We start from the raw sequence: 19,817 nt of genomic DNA on the forward strand, positions 1-19,817 counted from the left end.
ATACTGAAATAATAAATGAAAATCCATTGCAATCCAGAGACCCAGACGTCCCTCTTCCAGGGGGATCCGGACTATGTCTCAGGCCAGTCAGCCAAGAGTCATAGTTCAACCAGTGTATTCTGGATCGTCACTTCTGGGCCTCCTCACTAGGGAGGCATCCAGGAGGCATACTGACCACATGCCCAAGCCATCTCATTTGGGTCCTCTCAATGCTAGAGTCCCTCCAGGATGGAAAACTTGTTTCGGTCGCTCATATCCATGATCTAGTTCTTTCAGTCATCACCCTCAGCGCATGACTGGGCTTGAGTCAATACATAGACCAGTATATTCATTATATATTGAAATGATAATGCACAAGACAAAAATTTGACAAAATTATTCTGTCCGAAATGCAAGTCACTGTCTACCATCAGGAGTCCTACACATGCCCTATGTTCTTAAACGACATTGCAAATACTCAGTCAGACTTTATCTCCAAAAAAATGTACCGCGGGCATGTTGTCAGCTCCCAAAACTCCATCCATTTCTCCACCCATTCCAACCTGCATGCACACATTTTTTCACCTCTTTACAACACACGATATTGCTCTTGACTGTTGACCCTAAATACATAAAATCTCCCACCTTCTTCATTTCCATTTCCTGTAACCTAATGGTTCAATTTGGGTCCCTCCCATTCACACATGTTTTCTGTCTTCGCTATGGCTGACCGTTTTACCTCTCCTTTCAAGAGCATACCTCCACCACTCCAGATGTTCCTCCACCTTGTCTCTGCTCTCACTACAGATCACATTGTCATCTGAAACCATCATAGTCTACAGACAATCCAGAAGCCTTATCTGTCAGCATGTCCATCACCATTGCAAACAGGAAGGGGCTCAGAGTTGATCTCTGGTGCACTCCCACCTCCACCTTGACGTCCTCTGTCCCACCTAGACCTCACTACTGTTTTTCCCAGCTTTCATGGTCCTGCAACAGTCTAACATACTTCTCTGCCACTGCAAACTTCCTCATAGAGTACCATAGTTCCTCTCTTGGCACTCTGTTGTATGCTGTTTCTAGAGCTACAAAGACACAATGCAGCCTCCTCTGAACTTCAATGAGACTTTAACATGAAAAGGAATGGTTTCACAAAAATGAGCTCTGTGGTTGAAACGATTTTGTCCTCATACAGAAAGGTCAGGTTCATATTAATTACATATTCCAAAATATGATTTGTTTCCTTCGTAGATGCAGATCCATTTATAATTTTTCAGCATCGCTAACAATCAAAAGACGGCTATCAAAAGAAAGGTTCATTTTTGATTGAGGAATCTCCCTCACTAGTCTCCTCTGAGGGTATTTCTGAAAGACCTTTGGCATAAGTAAGAAATGACTGGGTAAACAATGAAAATGAACAGTAGTGGTGGTTTAATGGTGTACACAAAATATGTGTTCAAAATTTAGAAGTGAAGCTAAGTGAGGTGAGGAGAAAAATGACAAGGACATTAGCATGCCATCTGTGTCATTTAATTGTTGACTGGCCTTTCAGTGACTTTCATCCTCAGGAAGACGTCTGTCATTATTTATTATTTTTTTTACTTTTATTAAAAATTTGTGACAAAGTATCGCATCAGGTTTCAGAGTCAAGGGTTATATTTAAAGGACAAGACACATTACAGGAAAAATGTGTTCACAATACATGCGAATGGTGAGATGCAAAGTTGTGAAGCAAGTTTTAAAAATAACAGGTGTACTTAGAAATTACAAACATAAGCATGATGCAACAATAAGGATTTCTAATTTTCCCCAGAAAATTTGAAAATGGATAGATTTCTCTTATAAGTCTGCTTATGCACATTTGAATAAAACAACATCTCAGTTTTAAGCCATATATATATATGTGGGTATGTTTCTGTGTGTGTTACCTTGTAACATTTATATATATATATATAAGTGTGTGTGTGTGTTTGTGGAAATGTATGTACGGTGTGTGTATATATACATATGTACGTATATGTATATATATGTGTGTGTATGTGCTGTATATGTGCTACTCTATATTGATATAGATATACAACTTATTTCCTGAGATATTGGTATTTTTAGGTTGTCAAAATCTTCTTGTTGTGGCAACTGGATTTGAATTTCTTCACTTGAAGACGTCTGTGGAGGCTCTCGGTCATCCAGGTAATGGTGAATTCTTATTAAGATCTTCTTGTCTTGGCAACTGGACTTGAATTTCTTCACTTGAGGAAATTTCACCCCTTATCCAAGAGGCTTCTCCAGTTTTAATGACTTGTTGGAAGTTTCCGAATATAACTGACAGGGTTTGGGGCGGGTCTTGGTTATGGTGGCTTGTTATGCAAATTTAAAAGTTGATCAGCAGAAACTAGGTCTAAGGGGGCTGTTGGGCTGATGGGGGCATCATTCGTGGGGAACAAAAGGGCAACTTTTGTGGGATTACCTAAATTGGAATGTGAAAAGGTAAAGCTACACAAAGAAGTGAAACTTGTTTTGTCACATGGACTGAAGCTCATGTAGAAATTACTGGGGATTGGTTCTGTTGTTGGATCTTTCCTGGTTGTTTGGAGGGTGCTGATGGGTCTGGTCCGTGTGTGCAAATCTGTCTTGGTATTGATCTCAGCACAGTGTTATATGTTGGTGAAAGGTTTTGTCTAAGGCCCCCTCCTCTTTTCAGAGATGTTTTTTTCTGTTTTGACAAAGATGGCTTCTTTGACCCCTGTCTCAAACCACCTGTCTTCTCTGGCCAGAATACGGACATTGCGGTCTTCAAAAGAATGGCACTTGAGCTTCAGGTGTAGGTGGACTGCAGAGTCCTGTCCTGAAGTGGTGGCTCTCCTGTGTTGGTGCAGAAGGTGTTTGGTCTCTCCAATTTAGATATCATCACAATCCTCAATGCAAGTGACAGCATACAACACATGCTTGATCTTTTGCCTGGCTGTTTTGTCTTTGGGGTGCACCAGTTTTTGTCTTTGCAACCCAAGGACAAAACACCCAGGAGTATGATCAAGATTTTTTTTTATCAAAAATTGAAGTCCACAGGGCAATTGGTTTATCCTCTCTGTAGATACAAAGATAAACAATATACTATATACTGTATATGATATTTATACGCTATTCACACCACATACCGAACCAGGGCAAGTTGCTTTATTGATACTAAACATACTGTAATCAAGGTGTTCCTTGATTAGACTTTTTTGCAATGTGGTTCTGTGTAAGATCTACATTTGTGGGGAAACTGCATATAGTGAGAATGCATATGTACGTAACTCTCCTGAAGAGAAACACTGAGTAAAGTTGCTGGGACGCGTGGGTGGATATGCTTCAGGCCTGCTTTATTCCAGGGCACAGAGGGTGAAGGAGAATTTGATCTCCATACATGGAACATCCAGCGAGAAACACATAGAAGCCTTTTATTTTTATTTTTTTATCACAACCCCAAAATCAAGGCTGCGCTGGCTTCCTACGTACTGCCCACACAACCTTGAGATGATTTTATGACTGCACTGCTCCCTCTCTATTGCGCTCTCAATATCAAAGCAAACATTGACCAGAGACACTTTTGTCAAATTTACTTCGTGATTAATAGTTCCACTTTTGGCCTTTTTGGGTGAGTAAGCAATGTTAGCATCCCACCATCTGTCTTCTGAACCTTCTGTCTGGGACTATGTGGCTGCCAAGAAATGACTGCGGTAAAACAAACTTTGATTTTTATGGGAAATATTGTTGTGGTTTACGCTGTGTAACGATTGATTAATTACTGCAGCGGTAAAACTCTTGATTAATCAGTTGCAAATGCAGGCGCAGAGGTTTGAAATAAGGTAATCAATGAAGGACAAACTTCCACTAAGTTATTATCTATCAGAAGCTCAAGTTAGTGACTTTGCAGCCTCTGGAGCAAAGACCCTGCCCGCCTGCTGCTTACATTAGATGCATCCACCATCTTCATTTGGGAAGAGCAGCTTAAGTCAGTGAAGTGTATGATTCAACTTCACATTAATGCAATATTCAAATTTCTTTTATCAGTTGGAACAACACAATATATGCGTGGCTATTTTGGCCTTGTCCATCAACATAGCGTCTAAGATTTTCAGGGGAAAAGATTAGTAAATGTAATAACAACCTCTGTGTGAAAGAGTGAATTTTCTCAGTGGGTCCTCTTTTTTTCAGGTTCAAATTTTCAAATTTGCAGAATTTTCAATGACATGGCAAAAAAAGCTGAGAAAAATCAAATGATGCAAGAATTTAATCATATACAATACCAATAATAAAAAAATAATATCTATGTGTACATTTGCTATAGAGATGACAGGCACATACTAGTATATCTGATGAATGCATTGAATTATCTTCATATATTGCACATGCACATGCAGCCAATATGTTTATAAGTAAAAGATACATATCATCATGGGAACAGGGTCACCACATCCTGCAGATGACATGCAATGCAACTATGACATTGAAAACAGTGCATTTAGGACAGCAAAGGACTTTTAAACCCAGCAGCTCCGCATGTGATGCTAATAATCTGGTTTACGGGGGCACGTCCTCTGCGACATCCTCTCTGTCTCTTACCCCCCCTCCCCCCCCCCAACTGTCCCTCCTCTGCATGACTACTTTGTCTTTTTATTTCCTAACGTCGGATATATGGTGATATATGGCATGAAAATCATGTGTCCCTGCTGTGACAATATCAATGAGGCTCAGAACATTGGATCAGGGCATGGAAGAGGTGCTAATCCAGGGGTATATCATTGATGCCACTAAGCCTGCAGGGTTAAAAAAAAAAAAAAAAAGGTTATATAACCTCACTGTCTCTGACTCCCTTTGGGGGAGGTCTTGTTGTGCATGTGTGTTTATGACTGATTAGAACCTGCAGCGAAATCAGAGCATGGAAGAGTCGGTCATGACGAGATTGAAGGGGACCTTGCAACTAACATGGACCAAGAAGCCACTGACAAGTAAAATCATCACAAAAGAATCATCAAAATAGGGGTTTGGATGACACATAGTATTTGTAAATAAAAGAAAAAAAAGGCAGGTTGCTTCATAGAATGTTTGTTTTCTAATATGTGTCCAAAGTGCATCATTGGTGAAAAGGAAGTTGTGTAACTTTTGCTTGTGAGTTCTGAAGTGGCTGAATGTAAGGATCCGTCTCATATTACAATTAACTTTCCTAAATCATATTCCAAACTGGGAGTAGAATCCCTCCCCTGAATTTTAGTTTGAGATTTTTTTTTATCTTTAGCTTTTTTTTCCCTGCTTGATTTGACCGACGAAGAGCAGACGGTTGCATACATTGTACAGATCGTAGTGGCGTGTTCATAAAGTTTTTGGCTACATGAATAGAATTTAGAAAAAGGCATGTAAAGGGAATTTCATAAAAAAACAAATAATTAATGAGCGATGTCAGATGTTTATTGCCACAATATGTTGTTTCACTTGTCATGCGACTCTGGGGTTGCAGAAATTAAACTTGAAAGCTCAATTTGCTTGACATGACTTTCCAAATATTTAAAATGGAGGGAAACAAGTGGGCAGCATGGCACTCCTAGTTCAATTCCCAGCACCTACTTTGAGTCACTGAACCCCTAACTGCTCCCTTCCCCCAATGAATTCCCCGATGGAGATTAATAAAGGATTTATAAGTTGGAATCCAAATATGTCGGCAAGTGCTGGTAGTTCTGGGGGAGAAAAATGTCTCATACCTCATCTGCTATCTGACCTCCAAATGTCACCCATGTACCTGAAAAGGAGAAAGAAAGAGACATTTAAAGAATGAAAAAAACAACAAACTTCATCCTGTGTTGTCAATATATGTGCACACTTGGTGTGTGTGTGTGTGTGTGTGTGTGTCTGTGTGTGTGTGTGTGTGTGTTTGTGTGTGTGTGTGTTTGTGTGTCTGTTTGTGCGCAACATCCTGAAATAAACATTTCTAGGACTCAACATCAGTTGAGGGCAGTTGTCAGGGTCCCAAGAGAAGAAGCCTTCCTGTTGCGAGCTGCAGCTCAGTGATAACAAATCGCTTGTGTGACTTCCTGTTAGAACTCTGTCTTCACCAATGAAAGCTTTTAACAGTTTATGTGTATCTGGATGACCTTCTGTATTCCAGTGTGCATAATGATGTATGGACATCTGATTACATGTTCTTGATCAGCCTGCAGTCAGTGCTGATAAGTAATACAAAAGGCTAAGCCAAACCAGAGGAGACACTAAATCCTGAACAAATTCCCCCTCTGAATTATTTATGGTTCTTTGTTGTGACATTTTCCATTCAAACTGTGTCACAACAAATTTAGTTATCTAAAACTGTCCTGCCTAACCAGACAGGCAGAGAAAAAAAACAACCAAAAAACACCTTTTTTTGTATCTGCTCTGTGAAAATCTTTATATTCAGTATGGCTTAATGTTTCAACTGGGAGTACAAAGAAGATACAGGGTAGTCCAGCGCCGCATTGACTTTGGCAGAGGATCAAGAAAAGATGCTTTGAAAACATAAAAAAACACACGCGGACTTTGTGGTAATGTATCTTTCTTCTCATTTGACCAACTGTTATTTCACGTGAAAGCAACAACACATGAGTTAAATAAGAAATTTGGCAAACACCTTCTAATGTCATAATCACCATCATCATTGCCATTAAAGCTCCACCATTTATGGTCGGTAAGTTCAACAAGCTGATTGTGATCTACCGGTTGAGCCCTGCCTTTCAAAATAAACAACTGCGTAATAAAAAAAAAAAAAAACGAGTGAACAGCAAGCCAGAGAATACACTACAGGGCAGGTAGTGTGGGTAAATCACATGTCTTTAAACAATAGCCGTTAGGCTATCATGAATCGCCTCTGTGATATTTGGTACTGATTGACATACAGCACAGCTAATCTGAGATCTCAATCCAAATATCATTCCACAATGACTGATGATCATTTGGGAGTCTGTTTGAGCAGCAACTGCTGCTCAGACAATGCACCCGAGCTGATTCCATTCAGTGCCAGGTGTCATGAGAGTAAGGTAATGACCAAAAATGTACAGAGTTGTATTGTGCTGGGTGGTTAGTGCTTTACGGCACAAGGGACCTTGGTTTGATTCCAACAGGGGGGCCTATCTGTTTGGAGTCGTGTGTTCTCCCCAAGTCTTTGTGGGTTTCTCTGGATTCTCCCGTTTCCTCCCACAGTCTAAAAATAAGGAAATCTGAAAGATTGCTGAAATATTTGACGGAGAGAGTGAATGGTTGTCTGTCTATCAAGGTCCTACTATCGCCCCTGCAACCCTCCAGGAAGTGCAGGAAAAAGCAGTAGACAATGGATGGATGATGTTCATTCATGCTGTATGCAAGGTAAACAATATATATTTTCAATATTATGTGTATTCGGTATATATACATCAATACGATGTTTGGACATTTTTGAAGAAGCTTGCCAAACAATAAGTGATGCCTTTTACATTACATTAGATTACAGTCATGTAGCAGATGCTTTTATCCAAAGCGACTTACAAAAATTGCAATTCAATAACCGAAGCTCCAAAGTACCAGTAGTCGTTATTCAGAAGTCACCACTCTACCAAATAGCCATCTCGAAACCATATACATACATACATTTATTTCTTCTTTTTTTTGGGGGGGGGGGGCTGGGCTAAGTGCGATTAGTGGGGTTGTGCTTGGTGAAGAGGTACGTTTTCACCTCACGGCGGAAGATGGGCAGCGACCCCGCTGTTCTGACCTTTTCCGGGAGTTCGTTCCACCACTGAGGAGCCAAGACCGAGGGGAGCCGAGACCGGTTCAAATCGGCAGCCAGGGGCTCTGAATGATGGGTTGGACAGTCGCCAAGAGGTGACAGATCAGAAGGGACTGGTAGGGACATGTGGCTTGACCATATGCTAAAGATATGACGGGGCTGTCCCATTCACTGCCCGGTTGGTGGCCTTAAGCATCTCTAGATATTTCTTCTCCATAGGTGAAGCAGAACCAGCTGGAAAATGCTTAGACCTCAGAAATACAAAGAAGTTGGACTCTGGTCTTTTCTGTAGTTGCCCTGAGTGAAAGGCATCAGTCTGACAGGGATGTGAACAATACTGTAGCTGAGTCCCTGCATGTTTTGGTTTTCCTTGCTGATTGAGAAGGTCACCTCCCTGGGAAAAGATGGGGTGATGGTGGTGAAGTGGGGGTTGCTTTCTCACGGTCGTTTGCTTTTATTTGCCAAACAATCCATCAGTCTATGCAGGGAATCTCACTGAAAGGGTTTGCGGTGTCCCAGATGGGGCATCACCTTGTGATTCCATTGCTCTGCTGTGTCAATTCAGTGTTCACATGGTTGTTGGACTTCTGTGCAAGGCACAGTTTGACCTTTAAATATTCTGCTGTAGCTGTGGGTGGCTATTATTTAGATTCACACTGTACACTTCTCAGTATATAATGATCGATGTAAGGATTTAATTGAAAAACATCTCCAGTTCTACATGTAGACTTCAAAACTCGTATTGAGTAGTGACTGAGTGTCATCGATGATGAATAAAATGCAGAAGATGAACAATTTCACGCAATGGATAAATAAATCAATAAATATTCACAATTCCAAACTCCAAAATATTCCCATACTGCATAAGATGTCACAATCATCTAGTGTCTATGCCATTAATACAATTTCACAAAATACACTAAGTGAATCACTGCTATTTTTGTTTACAGTCTGTTTTGGTTGCAGAGAAGTATGTTTGACTGGTGCAGGACATGTATGCTAGCTGTGAGACAGTGGTGTGGTGTGCTGTAGGGGTAACAGAGAAGTTCCAGGTGGAGGTGGGACTCCATCAGGGATCAGCTCTGAGTCCCTTCTTGTTTGCAGTGGTGATGGACAGGTTGATAGATGAGGTTAGATCGGAATGTCCTTGGACCATGATGTTTGTAGATGACATTGTGATCAGTAGGGAGAGCAGAGAAGAGGTTAAGGAAAATCTAGAGAGGTGGGGGTATACGCTGGAAAGGAGGGGAATGAAGGTTAGTCAGAGCAAGACAGAGCATATGTGTGTGACTGAGAGGAACTCAGGTGGAACGGTGAGGCAACAGGGAGTGGAGATCAAGAAGTTGGAGGATTTCAGGCACTTGCGGTCAACAGTCCAGAGCAGCGGAGAATGTGGAAAAGAGGTGAAGAGATGGGTTCATGCAGGTTGGAATGGGTGGATAAAAGTGTCAGGGGTATGATGCGATAGATGACTATCACCCAGGATGAAAGGAAAGGTGTACAAGACAGAGGTGAGACTATAGATCCTGTATGGCCTAGAAACAGGGACAATGACAAAAAGACAGGAAACAGAGCTAGAGGTTCCAGAGATGAAGATGCTAAGGTTCTCTTTGGGAGTGGCCAGGATGGATAGGATCAGAAATGAGTCTATAAGAGGAACAGCACATGTTAGATGTTTTGGAGAGAAGGTCAGAGAAGCCAGACAGTTCGGTCATGTACGGAGGAGGGATAGCAGATATACCAATATATTGGTAGACAGATGCTGGGATTGGAGCTGCCAGGCAGGAGGAAGACCAAAGAGAAGATTTATGGATGTAGTGAGAGAGAGTGGTGTGAGAAAGACATGAAGGTAGTTTATGTGAGAGAGGGGGATACAGAGAGTAGGGTTTGATGGAGAAGGTTGAGTCGCTGTGACAACCCCGAAAGGAAAAGCCGAAAGGAGAAGAAGATCCAAAATGAACCGATGAGTTAAAATGCATCAAGTTCATTTAAAAAATAAAATTAAAAAAGTCAAAAATATCCCAAAAAATATATATGGCAATTCACATCTTTCAAAAATTTCTAGTGTTCTGACGTGCATACTGTATATATTACAGTTTATATTATGCAGTTACTTGAAAATACCTTTAGATGTGTTCATGCTCAATGCTGTCAGTCAGCAGGCAACATGTCACTCTGCAGTTGCAGACAGTGTTGGTAGGCTCAAAGACACTTTACCTTTGTAAGCAATGTCCCTTGTATATCCTATCACACTTTGTTGATACCTTTCAACAGCTATTGTTTCCCAAAAGTCAGAATTGCCAGAATGTCTAGGATGTGTGAAAGCTGGAGAGAATCAGACATTAATAACATTCCCTTTTGTGCTCTGTGACAATAAATCATCCTTTCTTTTACTTTTTACTGTATCTCCAAATAAAACACTACGTGTGTCGAATTTATTTGCCATACAGCACTTTATCTGTACCCGCTTTTTGTTCCATACCCGACTCTGTCTCCAAGTAGCCAGAGAGTTGGAGCAGATAGACAGTCTCCCTTCTCTGACTCAGCTGACAGATGTTGCTCGGCTGTCATTAGTATTTTGGTTTACAGTGGTGACAGGGGGTAATAAAGATGTGCTTTGCTGTTACAGCAAAACAGTCTTGACTGATCACACAATTCCACCAACACCTTTACCGTTGACAAAGTGCAATCAAGGTCTCTCGGTGCATAATATTATCAGTATAATAAGAAGCATAAACCTGCATATCTAAAGGTGGGCTTCTGTGGCTAAAAAAACAATAGCACTGACAGGAATTTAGCATTTGGGCAATATTAAATGAGTTGCCATGGCAACCATACCCAATCTCAGCTGTTCTTACAATCATGGCAGATTATATTACAATGGGTTCCAAGCCTTCTAATAAACGCCTATAAGTGATGTAAATATGAGTGCTGTGTGTGTGTGTGTGTGTGTGTGCAAGAGCGCATAAGTGTGCATGTTAGTGCGTACAACCACTCTGGTAAGGCGGAATCCCAATCACGGCTGAAGATGTCCAGTCGTGGCTCTGTGCTCTGATGGGCGGCTCAGCGTGGGATGAAAACCCTGCAGAGCTGTAATTTGACGGCCACTGCTTGTACAGAAATGACTGAGATTTCATGTTTTCAATGGAAGCTGCTGCAGTTATATGGAGAGTTAGAACAAAATATCTATAATAATTTTCTATAACCTTGGAAGGACTGCTCATATGAGCAGTCAACCTGATAGAAGATACTTGACGGTTTATTAATCTATTTTTGTATGTATATACAATATCTTTATATATCTACAGGATGATGCTTTTGGTTTAGTTAGGGTAATCTCATTATCTACTCAATCAATTTATCACTGTTACTGTTAGCAGAACCCATTAGGCAATATAAGCAAATGCTATAGGTACTGTTGCTCCAGGGGGTGCCCCAAAATCGGCCAAAAAAAATCACCTTCAATATAATTACATTAAAATGATAATACCAAATAAGTATCCCCCCTGGCTGATCAGTAACTCCATGCTCTCAGATAGGGGGGAAAGGGTGATATGTTGATGTGAGCCATTGTTGTATTTATAATTTACTACTAATGCTGTATGTTATTCACCAATTTACAGGGGTTTGATTTGATGGTAAGCATATTTCTTTTGTATTTCAGACTTTTTACTTTACCGATACTATTCTTTTTTATCTATTAATTTTTGTAATTAATATTTTATTTTCCCAAATAGGTAAGCATTTAAATGGGTGACAATTAAATGTTGTCTTATATATCAAAGACAAGGGTCAAAACAATGGTTTTCAATATATACGCTTAAGTCAATCACTTGAGGGGGGCACCGAAAAAAAAATTGCCTAGGGTGCCACATTAGGTAGGACAGGCTCTGGCTGTCAGTCTTACTTTCTTATATTATGTTGACACTGGTAACTGCTTCAATAAGCCAAACTAAAACAGGCATTGGTTTAATTGCATCCATAAAAAAGTCTTTGGCAAATGCAGAAGGAAATTGAATATGGGGAGTAACGAGCTAGAAGATAATAAGACAGTTCTATTTCTTCATCTCATATTCATTAACAATTGAGATGATCAATAAATATAACTTTTAATGTAACTTGAATTTGTTTCATGCAATAGGCATCTTAAACTTGTTGTTTTTTGTATTTGTGATTCCTGTGGGTAGAATCACAGTATATTTTCAACAAAGCAAAAACAAAACAAAAAAAATGATTGCCCTTCAGCATGGAGGTGGAGATCAATGAACACAAAAAATGTACGCTATTCCAAAAAGATATAAGTATTTACAGGCCAACTCCAAATTAGTAATTTGTCATTTGAAGGACAGAAAAACTGAACATGTTTCGCATTGATGTGAGAGTTGCAAATATAATTTAATTGTATTGACAGATGCCTTGGTTAATGTCTGGTAAGGTTTATTACGTCTATTTTATAATTTTATTTTTGCATAATTTAATTATATCCTTATTCAAAGCATTTGCCTGATGATTGAATATAAAGAGATGGTAATTGTAGAATCCATTTCTTAAGATCAGTCTATGAAAAATGTGCACATCCAGAAGCAATCAGCAATTCAGTGTAGGCATCTATTTGTTTTTGTTAATTTGTTTCTTTACAATAGAAAATTGAGTAACAGCGGGTTGGATCTCCAAACCATAAACTGAGTGTACTTTTTCCAACGGCCCCAGCAAGATTGCCACGTATTTCAAATTACTTATGCCACCCATACATCACCCATAGGAAAAGACTCATATAAAACTATTATCTGACATCTGCTCACATCTAAAGACTAGTTTTTAGAGTTTTAAGTCGCAGAGACTGAGAGTTTACAAAGACAGGGTCACTAATTACAAGACCACAACTAGATTCTATCAGCAGTGGTTTCCCAGTATGCAATGTTCTCACCGGGTATTTGCAGAGCCTCTGCTATTTCACTCCTTTACTTTTCCTTCTCTACTTTGTCATGATAAGTTGGAGACATCGGTTGACATGGGTTGTTCTTCCAACAGCTTCACCTTCTGCTCCTCTTCCTGGATGCTCCATACTGATTGGGATATCCTTCACAGCTCCTGTTCATCCATATTGTCAACAAATATTGTCTCTGTTGCTAATACCACTCGGCGATTCTTTGTCCACTAGGTTTCCTTTTGTCCGGTTTTGTTAGAACTCAGCTATTGGTTGTTGAGTGTGTTACATCACTGTTAAGATGGAAAACATGTTTGATATTGTCGGAAACCCAAGTCTAGGAAAAATCTCATCTTCTTTTTCTTCTCCTTTTGGCTTTTCCCTTCAGCGGTTGCCACAGCGAATCAACCCTCTCCATCTAACTCTATTCTCTATATCCTCCCCTCTTCACCAACTACCTTCATATCCTCTCTCACTATGTCCATAAATCTTGTCTTTGGTCTTCCTCAAGACCTCTTGCCTGGTAGATCCTAATATATTCATTATCCCTCCTTTGTACATAAGTGAACCATCTCAGTAGGGCATCTCTGACCTTCTCTCCAAAACATCTAACATGTGCTGTCCCTCTGATAGATTTATCTCCTGATCCTATCCATCCTGGTCACTCCCAAACAGAACCTTAGCATCTTCATCTCTGCTACGTCTAGCTCTTCCTTCTGTCTTTTTGTCATTGGAACTGTTTCTAGGCCATACATGTACACCTTTTCTTTCATTCTGGCTGATAGTCTTCCATCGCATAATACCCCTAACACTTTTATTCACCCATCCCGACCTGCTCAAACCCATCTCTTCACCTCTTTTCTACGCTCTTCGTTGCTCTGGACTGTTCTAGGAAAAATCTAATCTAAGACTGCTAATATTACCACCTTACACTTATCAACCGAGATGACGGGAGTGCAACTCCAGTAAGACTCCAGTAAAACTCAAAGACATCCTTCTGACTTTCAGTTTTACGTCTGTGACTCTGAGAAGTTGGTTGTAAGCAGCTTTACATGGAAGGACACTTTGGCATGCCGACAAGAGTAACCTGGAATTAAACTGCCAACACTACAAGCAGAGGGATGCCTGCTCTACCAACCCAGCTACAACGGAGTGCTAGCACTTTTGTGCTCTTTCCCATTAACTTTTTTGACACAGAGATAAAATGGGAACTGAGCTGGTCCAAATCTTATCAATGCCCATCCCGGGAGAGAGATTGCATACCTTCTGATAGATTGTTTGGCTGAAATGTCTCTTTTCCAGGCTTTCTCTGTGCCTCTCCCAAAAGGCTGAGTAATAGTTTGTCCTGGAATCATTTCCAGCAGAACAGAGTATAAATCTGACAAGGCACATAACTAGTACGTTTTTCCCATCTGTTACGACCTGCAACTAAATCTGTATTAATAAAGACATGTTTATACCCCAAATTGCTCACATGTATGAATGGTTATATGTCCAGGCTCCAGCCTCCCAACGACACTGAATAATGGATAAGCACTATCGGAAATGAATGAATTTATGAAAGAACATAGATAGAACAAAGATAATTTTAACAAAATTTCTTTCTTAAGTAAATGTCAATAATAAATAAGTCAATTAATGAATAAATAAATGCATTTTAAAAAGCATGTAATCCTCTTGGCTAAGAAAGAAGTGCTGTTTCAGGGATTTTTAAATTGTATATCTCACATACATATTTTATATCTCATATATGTCAAGCGCAGTTTTTCTCTCAGAATATCCTTAAATAGGTGTTATGTAGTGCACTGCAAACACACACACGCAGCCAGTTGAACCTATTTTCAGGTCTCCTACACGGCCTCCAGTCTCTCATACTGCCTCTTCAATAGCTATTGATTTCTTTTTGTACAAAACCTGAATCATCTCTGTCTACTCTTATATATCTCATGTCCGTTTTTGTCTCGTCTACTTCGTCAGCTCCCTCTGACAAGGGGCCTGACACAAACCAACACCAAACAATCTTAGAAACAAAAGGACTCTAAATATATAAAACAGTTCTGTTAGTTTTCCCCTCTGTTGATTTTGAATATAATTGGTGATTGACAGCTGGTTGGTTCAAGTTAAAATCAATTCAGTTCACAATTTTGCATGGCGGGGTAAAAAGCTAAACTCATAAACTCCGCTGTTTGTTAAACATTTTAATAATTAACTCTGTGTTTCGGGCAAGATTCATTTAATGATCATTTTTGGCAAATGATATTTGCTGGCTGGCTAGTACTCAGCTGCTGTCCCTGCGCTTGATCTTTTTATGTTTATAAAACTATAAATTGGCTTGATAGGTCATCTATATTAGCAGTATATGGCAAAATAAAAGTACAGGAAATGTCAACATCCCGCTTTTAGCATGGATGAGCAACAGGGTGCAATAATGCATGAGAAAGCATTGTTGACCTTGAAAATATCACATTAGATTTCAATAATTTCTTTATCAAAATATAGTAAATACAGTAAAATATAGTATAAATAAATATAAATATATATATAGTAAAATATAAGTAATAGGGAACTCAAAAGGCTTCGTGAGAGTTGTGGACTTTTTGCCACTTTGGTTTTCCTTTCGCGAAAATGCACCTCAGTAAAAAACGCAAACCCTATCCCAATGCAGCTTTGCTGCACCAGCAGGATTTTCTTTTAAAAAAAATTCATAAATCAATTAATATTGCTGTAACAGGGCTGCTTGCGATCACTAAACTGCATAGTTAGAATGTGTCACAGGCTTTACAAGTGCTGATGGTTGGGGTATTTATGCCCATATGCTTATGCATTGATTTGTGTGTGTGTGTGTGTGTGTGTGTGTGTGTGTGTGTGTGTGTGTGTGCGTGTGTGTGTGTGTGTGCATACATGCATGCGTGCTGTCAACTAATCAGCCATTCAGATGGATGGCATCTCTCAAAAACCCATTCGCCATCACTCGCTATTTTCAGCAAATATTGGTTGTAAAATATTCAGCTCAGACTGTTTGGATTCCATTTAACCTACACATATATCATGATGAATATGAAACTAAAGCTCCTTCTACTTCAAATTATATTTTGTTGGTAGATATATTATGATCAGCTAAAATGTTGAAAATACTTTGCATAATTGTGAAGTTACAAAGTATTATGTTTGTCTCTCATATTTTATCATAGTTTACATTTCATGTATGGAGTTTTTCTGCTGTTCATGTTGTTGCTTATGTATTATTATATGTATAATTGTAATGCTCCTGTAACAATTTAATTTCACTGATATGGGATTAATAGTTTATCTTATCTTATCTTATCTTATCTTATCTTATCTTATCTTATCTTATCTTATCTTCCATCTTCCATTTTCTCCCGCATACATCCGGAGTTGGACTGTGGGGGCAGCAACCGGAGCAATGAGGTCCAGACCTCCCTCTCACCAACCATGTGGTCCAGTTCCTCTAGGGGGACCCAAAGGCGTTCCCCATCCAGCATGGAGACATAGTCTCCCCAGCATTTCCTTGAGTCTCCCCCCAGATGGACTTGCCCGGAATACCTCCCCCGGTAGGCATCCAGGAGGCATCCTGACCAGATGCCTGAGCCAAATCATCCGACCCCTCTCTATGCGGAGGAGCAGTGGCTCAACTTCGAGCGCCTCCCGAATGATCAAACTTCCCACCCTATCTCTAAGGGAAAACCAGGCTACCCTTTGGAGGAAACTCATTTCGGCCGCTTGTATCTGCGATCTCGTTCTTTTGATCACTACCAACATGCTTGTGACTGTGGGTGACAGTGGGAACATAGATCAACCAGTAAATTGAAAGCTTCGCATTTTGGCCTCGCTCCTTCTACACCACAACAGACCGGTACAGAGTCCGCATTGCTGCAGACGCCGCACTGATCTGCCTGTCAATCTCCCGCTCCATCCTTCCCTCATTCGTGAACAAGACCCGAGAACTCCTCCACTTGGGACAGGACCGCTTCCCCAGCCCGGTGTGGGCATTCCACTCGTTTCCAGGTTAGCACCATGGTCTCGGATTTGGAGGTGCTGATCCTCATCTCGGCCGCATCAGACTTGGCTGCGTACTGTTCCGGTGAGACCTGCAGATCATGTCCTGATGAAGCCAACAGAACAACATCATCTGAAAAAATCAGCACATGTAGACTGGTTGAGCAAACTCCCATGCTTCCTAGAGGACCCTGCAGAGGGTATAGAGCTGCTCCACTGTTCCACAGCCAGGACAAAAACCCCGGTGCTCCTCCTGGATCCAAGGTTAAACGACCTGGTGGACCCTCTTCTCCAGCATTGCTGAATAGACCTTACTAGAAGGGCTAGGGACTGTGTGCCCCCTGTAATTGGAGCACACCTTTGGATCCCCCCTTTTTAAAAAGGGATCACCACCCTGGTCTGCCAGTCCAGCAGCACTGTCCCTGATAGGCACACACACAATGCGTTAGCCAGGACAGCCCTACAGCATCCAGAGCCTTGAGGAACCTAGGGCGGGTCTCGTCCAACCCCGGGCCCAGTTATTAAAGAGCTTTTTGACTGCTTCAGCAACTTCAGCCCGGAAATATGTGTATCTGCTCCAGAGTACCCCAGCTCTGCTTTCTCATTGGAAGGCGTTTCAACTGGGTTAAGGAGGTCTCGGAAGTATTCCTGCCACCGATCGACATCTCGAGTTGAGGTCAGCAGAGCCCCGCTCCCACTGTGCACGGTGTTGACTGAGCACTGCGTCCCCCTCCTGAGCAGCTGGATGGTGGACCACACTCTCCTCAACACCCACCAGAGATTGGTCCATGGTCCATGGTCTCCTCCCACACCAGTTTTTGCCTCAGTAACCTCTGAGGCCGCATGCCGCCTGTCCTGCTGATAGGATTGGACTCCTTCTTCAGTTTGACGACATCCCTCACCCCTCCAGCGGGTTTGAGGGTTTGCCACCCCGACAGGCACAGGCCACCTTATGTCCATGGCACTAGTCTGCCACCTCAACCATGGAAGCACGTAACATGGCCCATTCGGACTCAATGTCCCCTGCCTCTCTCAGGTTGTGGTTGAAGTTCTTCTGGAGGAGAGAGTTGAAACTCCTTCTGACAGGGGACCCAGCAGACCCTCAAGCTATGTTTGGGTCTGCCGGGTCTGACTGGCATCCTCCCCCACCATTGGAGCAAGTTCACCACCAGGTGGTGATCAGTTGACAGCTCCCTACCTCTTCGCCCAAGTGTCCAGGCCATGCGACCACAGGTCCAACGATACGACCACAAGGTCAATCGAAAAACTGTAGCATAAGGTGTGTTGGTGCCAAGTGCACATATGGACACCTTTATATCTGAATATGGTGTTTGTTATGGGCAATCCATGACGAGCACAGAAGTCCAAGAACAAAAACTCAGGTTCAGATCTGACGGGGGGCTCGGTAGGAGTGCTCTCTAGCAGCCCCTCTAGAGACCCCATGAAGGGTGGGTAAACTAAACTGTTATTGGTTGCATAGCTACCAACAACAGTCAGAACCTGTCCCCCCATCTGAAGGCGGAGGGAGCTACCCTCTTGTCCACTAGATGAGATATGCTCAATATGCCCACACCTGCCCGCCACCTCTCACCGGGGGCAACTCCAGACTAAAAAACAGTCCAGCCCCTATCAAGGGGCCTGTTTCCAGATCCCAGGCTGTGTATTGAGGTGAGTCTGACTATATTATGCCCACCAGCTCGGGCTCCTTACTTGCCAGAGAGGTGACGTTCCGCGTTCCAAGAGCCAGCTTTGTCTGGTCCCTCACCTGGGACCTGTTTGCCTTGAGGTGACCCTTCCAGGGACATAACGTACCAAACAACATAGCTCCCAAGATCACTGGGATGCACAAATCCCGCCATCACAGTAAGGATGGCAGCTCACCTTATCTTATCTTATCTTAGCTTAGCTTAGCTTAGCTTGTTGTCTGATGTTGTGCCAACACACAACAGAAGAATTATAACAAATTGGGGGGATTTAAAGTTCACACCTGCATTTGAATCCTATGAGTTTCAGTGAAAGTGAAAAAGGTGAATAAAAAAAGGGGGAAATTTTCTCCTTCACTGCCAAAACTTGTTTTTCCTTCCTTCCACCCCCACGTACCCCCGTGCATAGGAGTGTGAAGGAAACAGTGAGAGGGCAAAAGGAGGAAGACATTTAGAGTGAGAAGGAGAGAACAACAGGGTAAGAAATGGAGATTAATGAAAGCTGAATTACCCGCTTCTTTCTGCCCACTCGTCACCCATTTGACCATCCTGCACTCCATCTCCGGGATAATGTGGGCTGAATATTAATTTAGCTCACTCAGCAGTCATGGGAAGTATGATTATTTGCTGGTTCCTTTTTTTAATTTTGTTTGCTAATTCTTTTTTTTTCTCATTCTTTCATTTAGTTTGCCTATTCTTCAGTAACATTACGTACTTGCACATTTTGCATATTTTATCAACTTCCGCCTCTTCATCTTTACCATGATGAATATATCATTATAACATTATCAGTATAATTATAATGAATACATAACTATTATAACTATGATAGTAAAAGTAATAATCATCATCATCATTATAATCACAATGACAATGATGAAATCATAAAACCACTGGAAATTATACTACTAATAATAATTATAAAAATAAGACTGGGAAGAATATAGATGCATTAAGTACTTTCCACCAATATGCTGTATAAACAGAAGAAATAACGAAAGGGCAAAATGAAATAAAAAAGCGTTTATTAATTTTGTATTTATTCAGTTATTGTCACTTGCACTTATATTGGTGTCAGAGACGTAACACTTCTTGAGGTGAGGCAGAAGTCCCAACCATAGTGTGCCATGGTATTATAATTATTATTGTTATTATTATCTATACTAATGAATACTACTATGACTACTATGACTACTAATACATTGATAATAATGGTAATGATGATGATGATGATGATTATTATTATAATAAAAAGTAATAAAAAACAAAATGAAATAAAAATAAGTAATAATTAAGTTGTTATTATAATCATAAAAAGTTACAGAGAAACAAAATACAATTATAGTAAGTAATAATCATAAATGATAATAATAATGATTATTATTATTATCCTGGACGAGTGAAAGTGACAATAAATGAACAA

The 19,817-nt window shown here is 40.8% G+C and overlaps 1 protein-coding gene across 3 annotated transcripts in view; it reads right to left on the minus strand.

The window, feature by feature from the left end:
• Positions 1 to 19,817, minus strand: part of kcnab1a (potassium voltage-gated channel subfamily A regulatory beta subunit 1a) — a 151,401-nt gene that overhangs the window by 34,419 nt on the left and 97,165 nt on the right. For all 3 annotated transcript variants that reach the window (XM_086164823.1, XM_086164821.1, XM_086164822.1), the window contains exon 3: positions 5,718 to 5,755. In XM_086164823.1, the coding sequence (XP_086020949.1) occupies positions 5,718 to 5,755 (38 nt within the window). The remainder of the gene's footprint in view (positions 1 to 5,717; positions 5,756 to 19,817) is intronic.

Source organism: Fistularia commersonii, chromosome 18 (genome assembly GCF_037954325.1).
Source record: "Fistularia commersonii isolate RoL2024-O1a breed Wild chromosome 18, RoL_Fcom_v1.0, whole genome shotgun sequence".
NCBI lineage: Eukaryota > Metazoa > Chordata > Actinopteri > Syngnathiformes > Fistulariidae > Fistularia > Fistularia commersonii.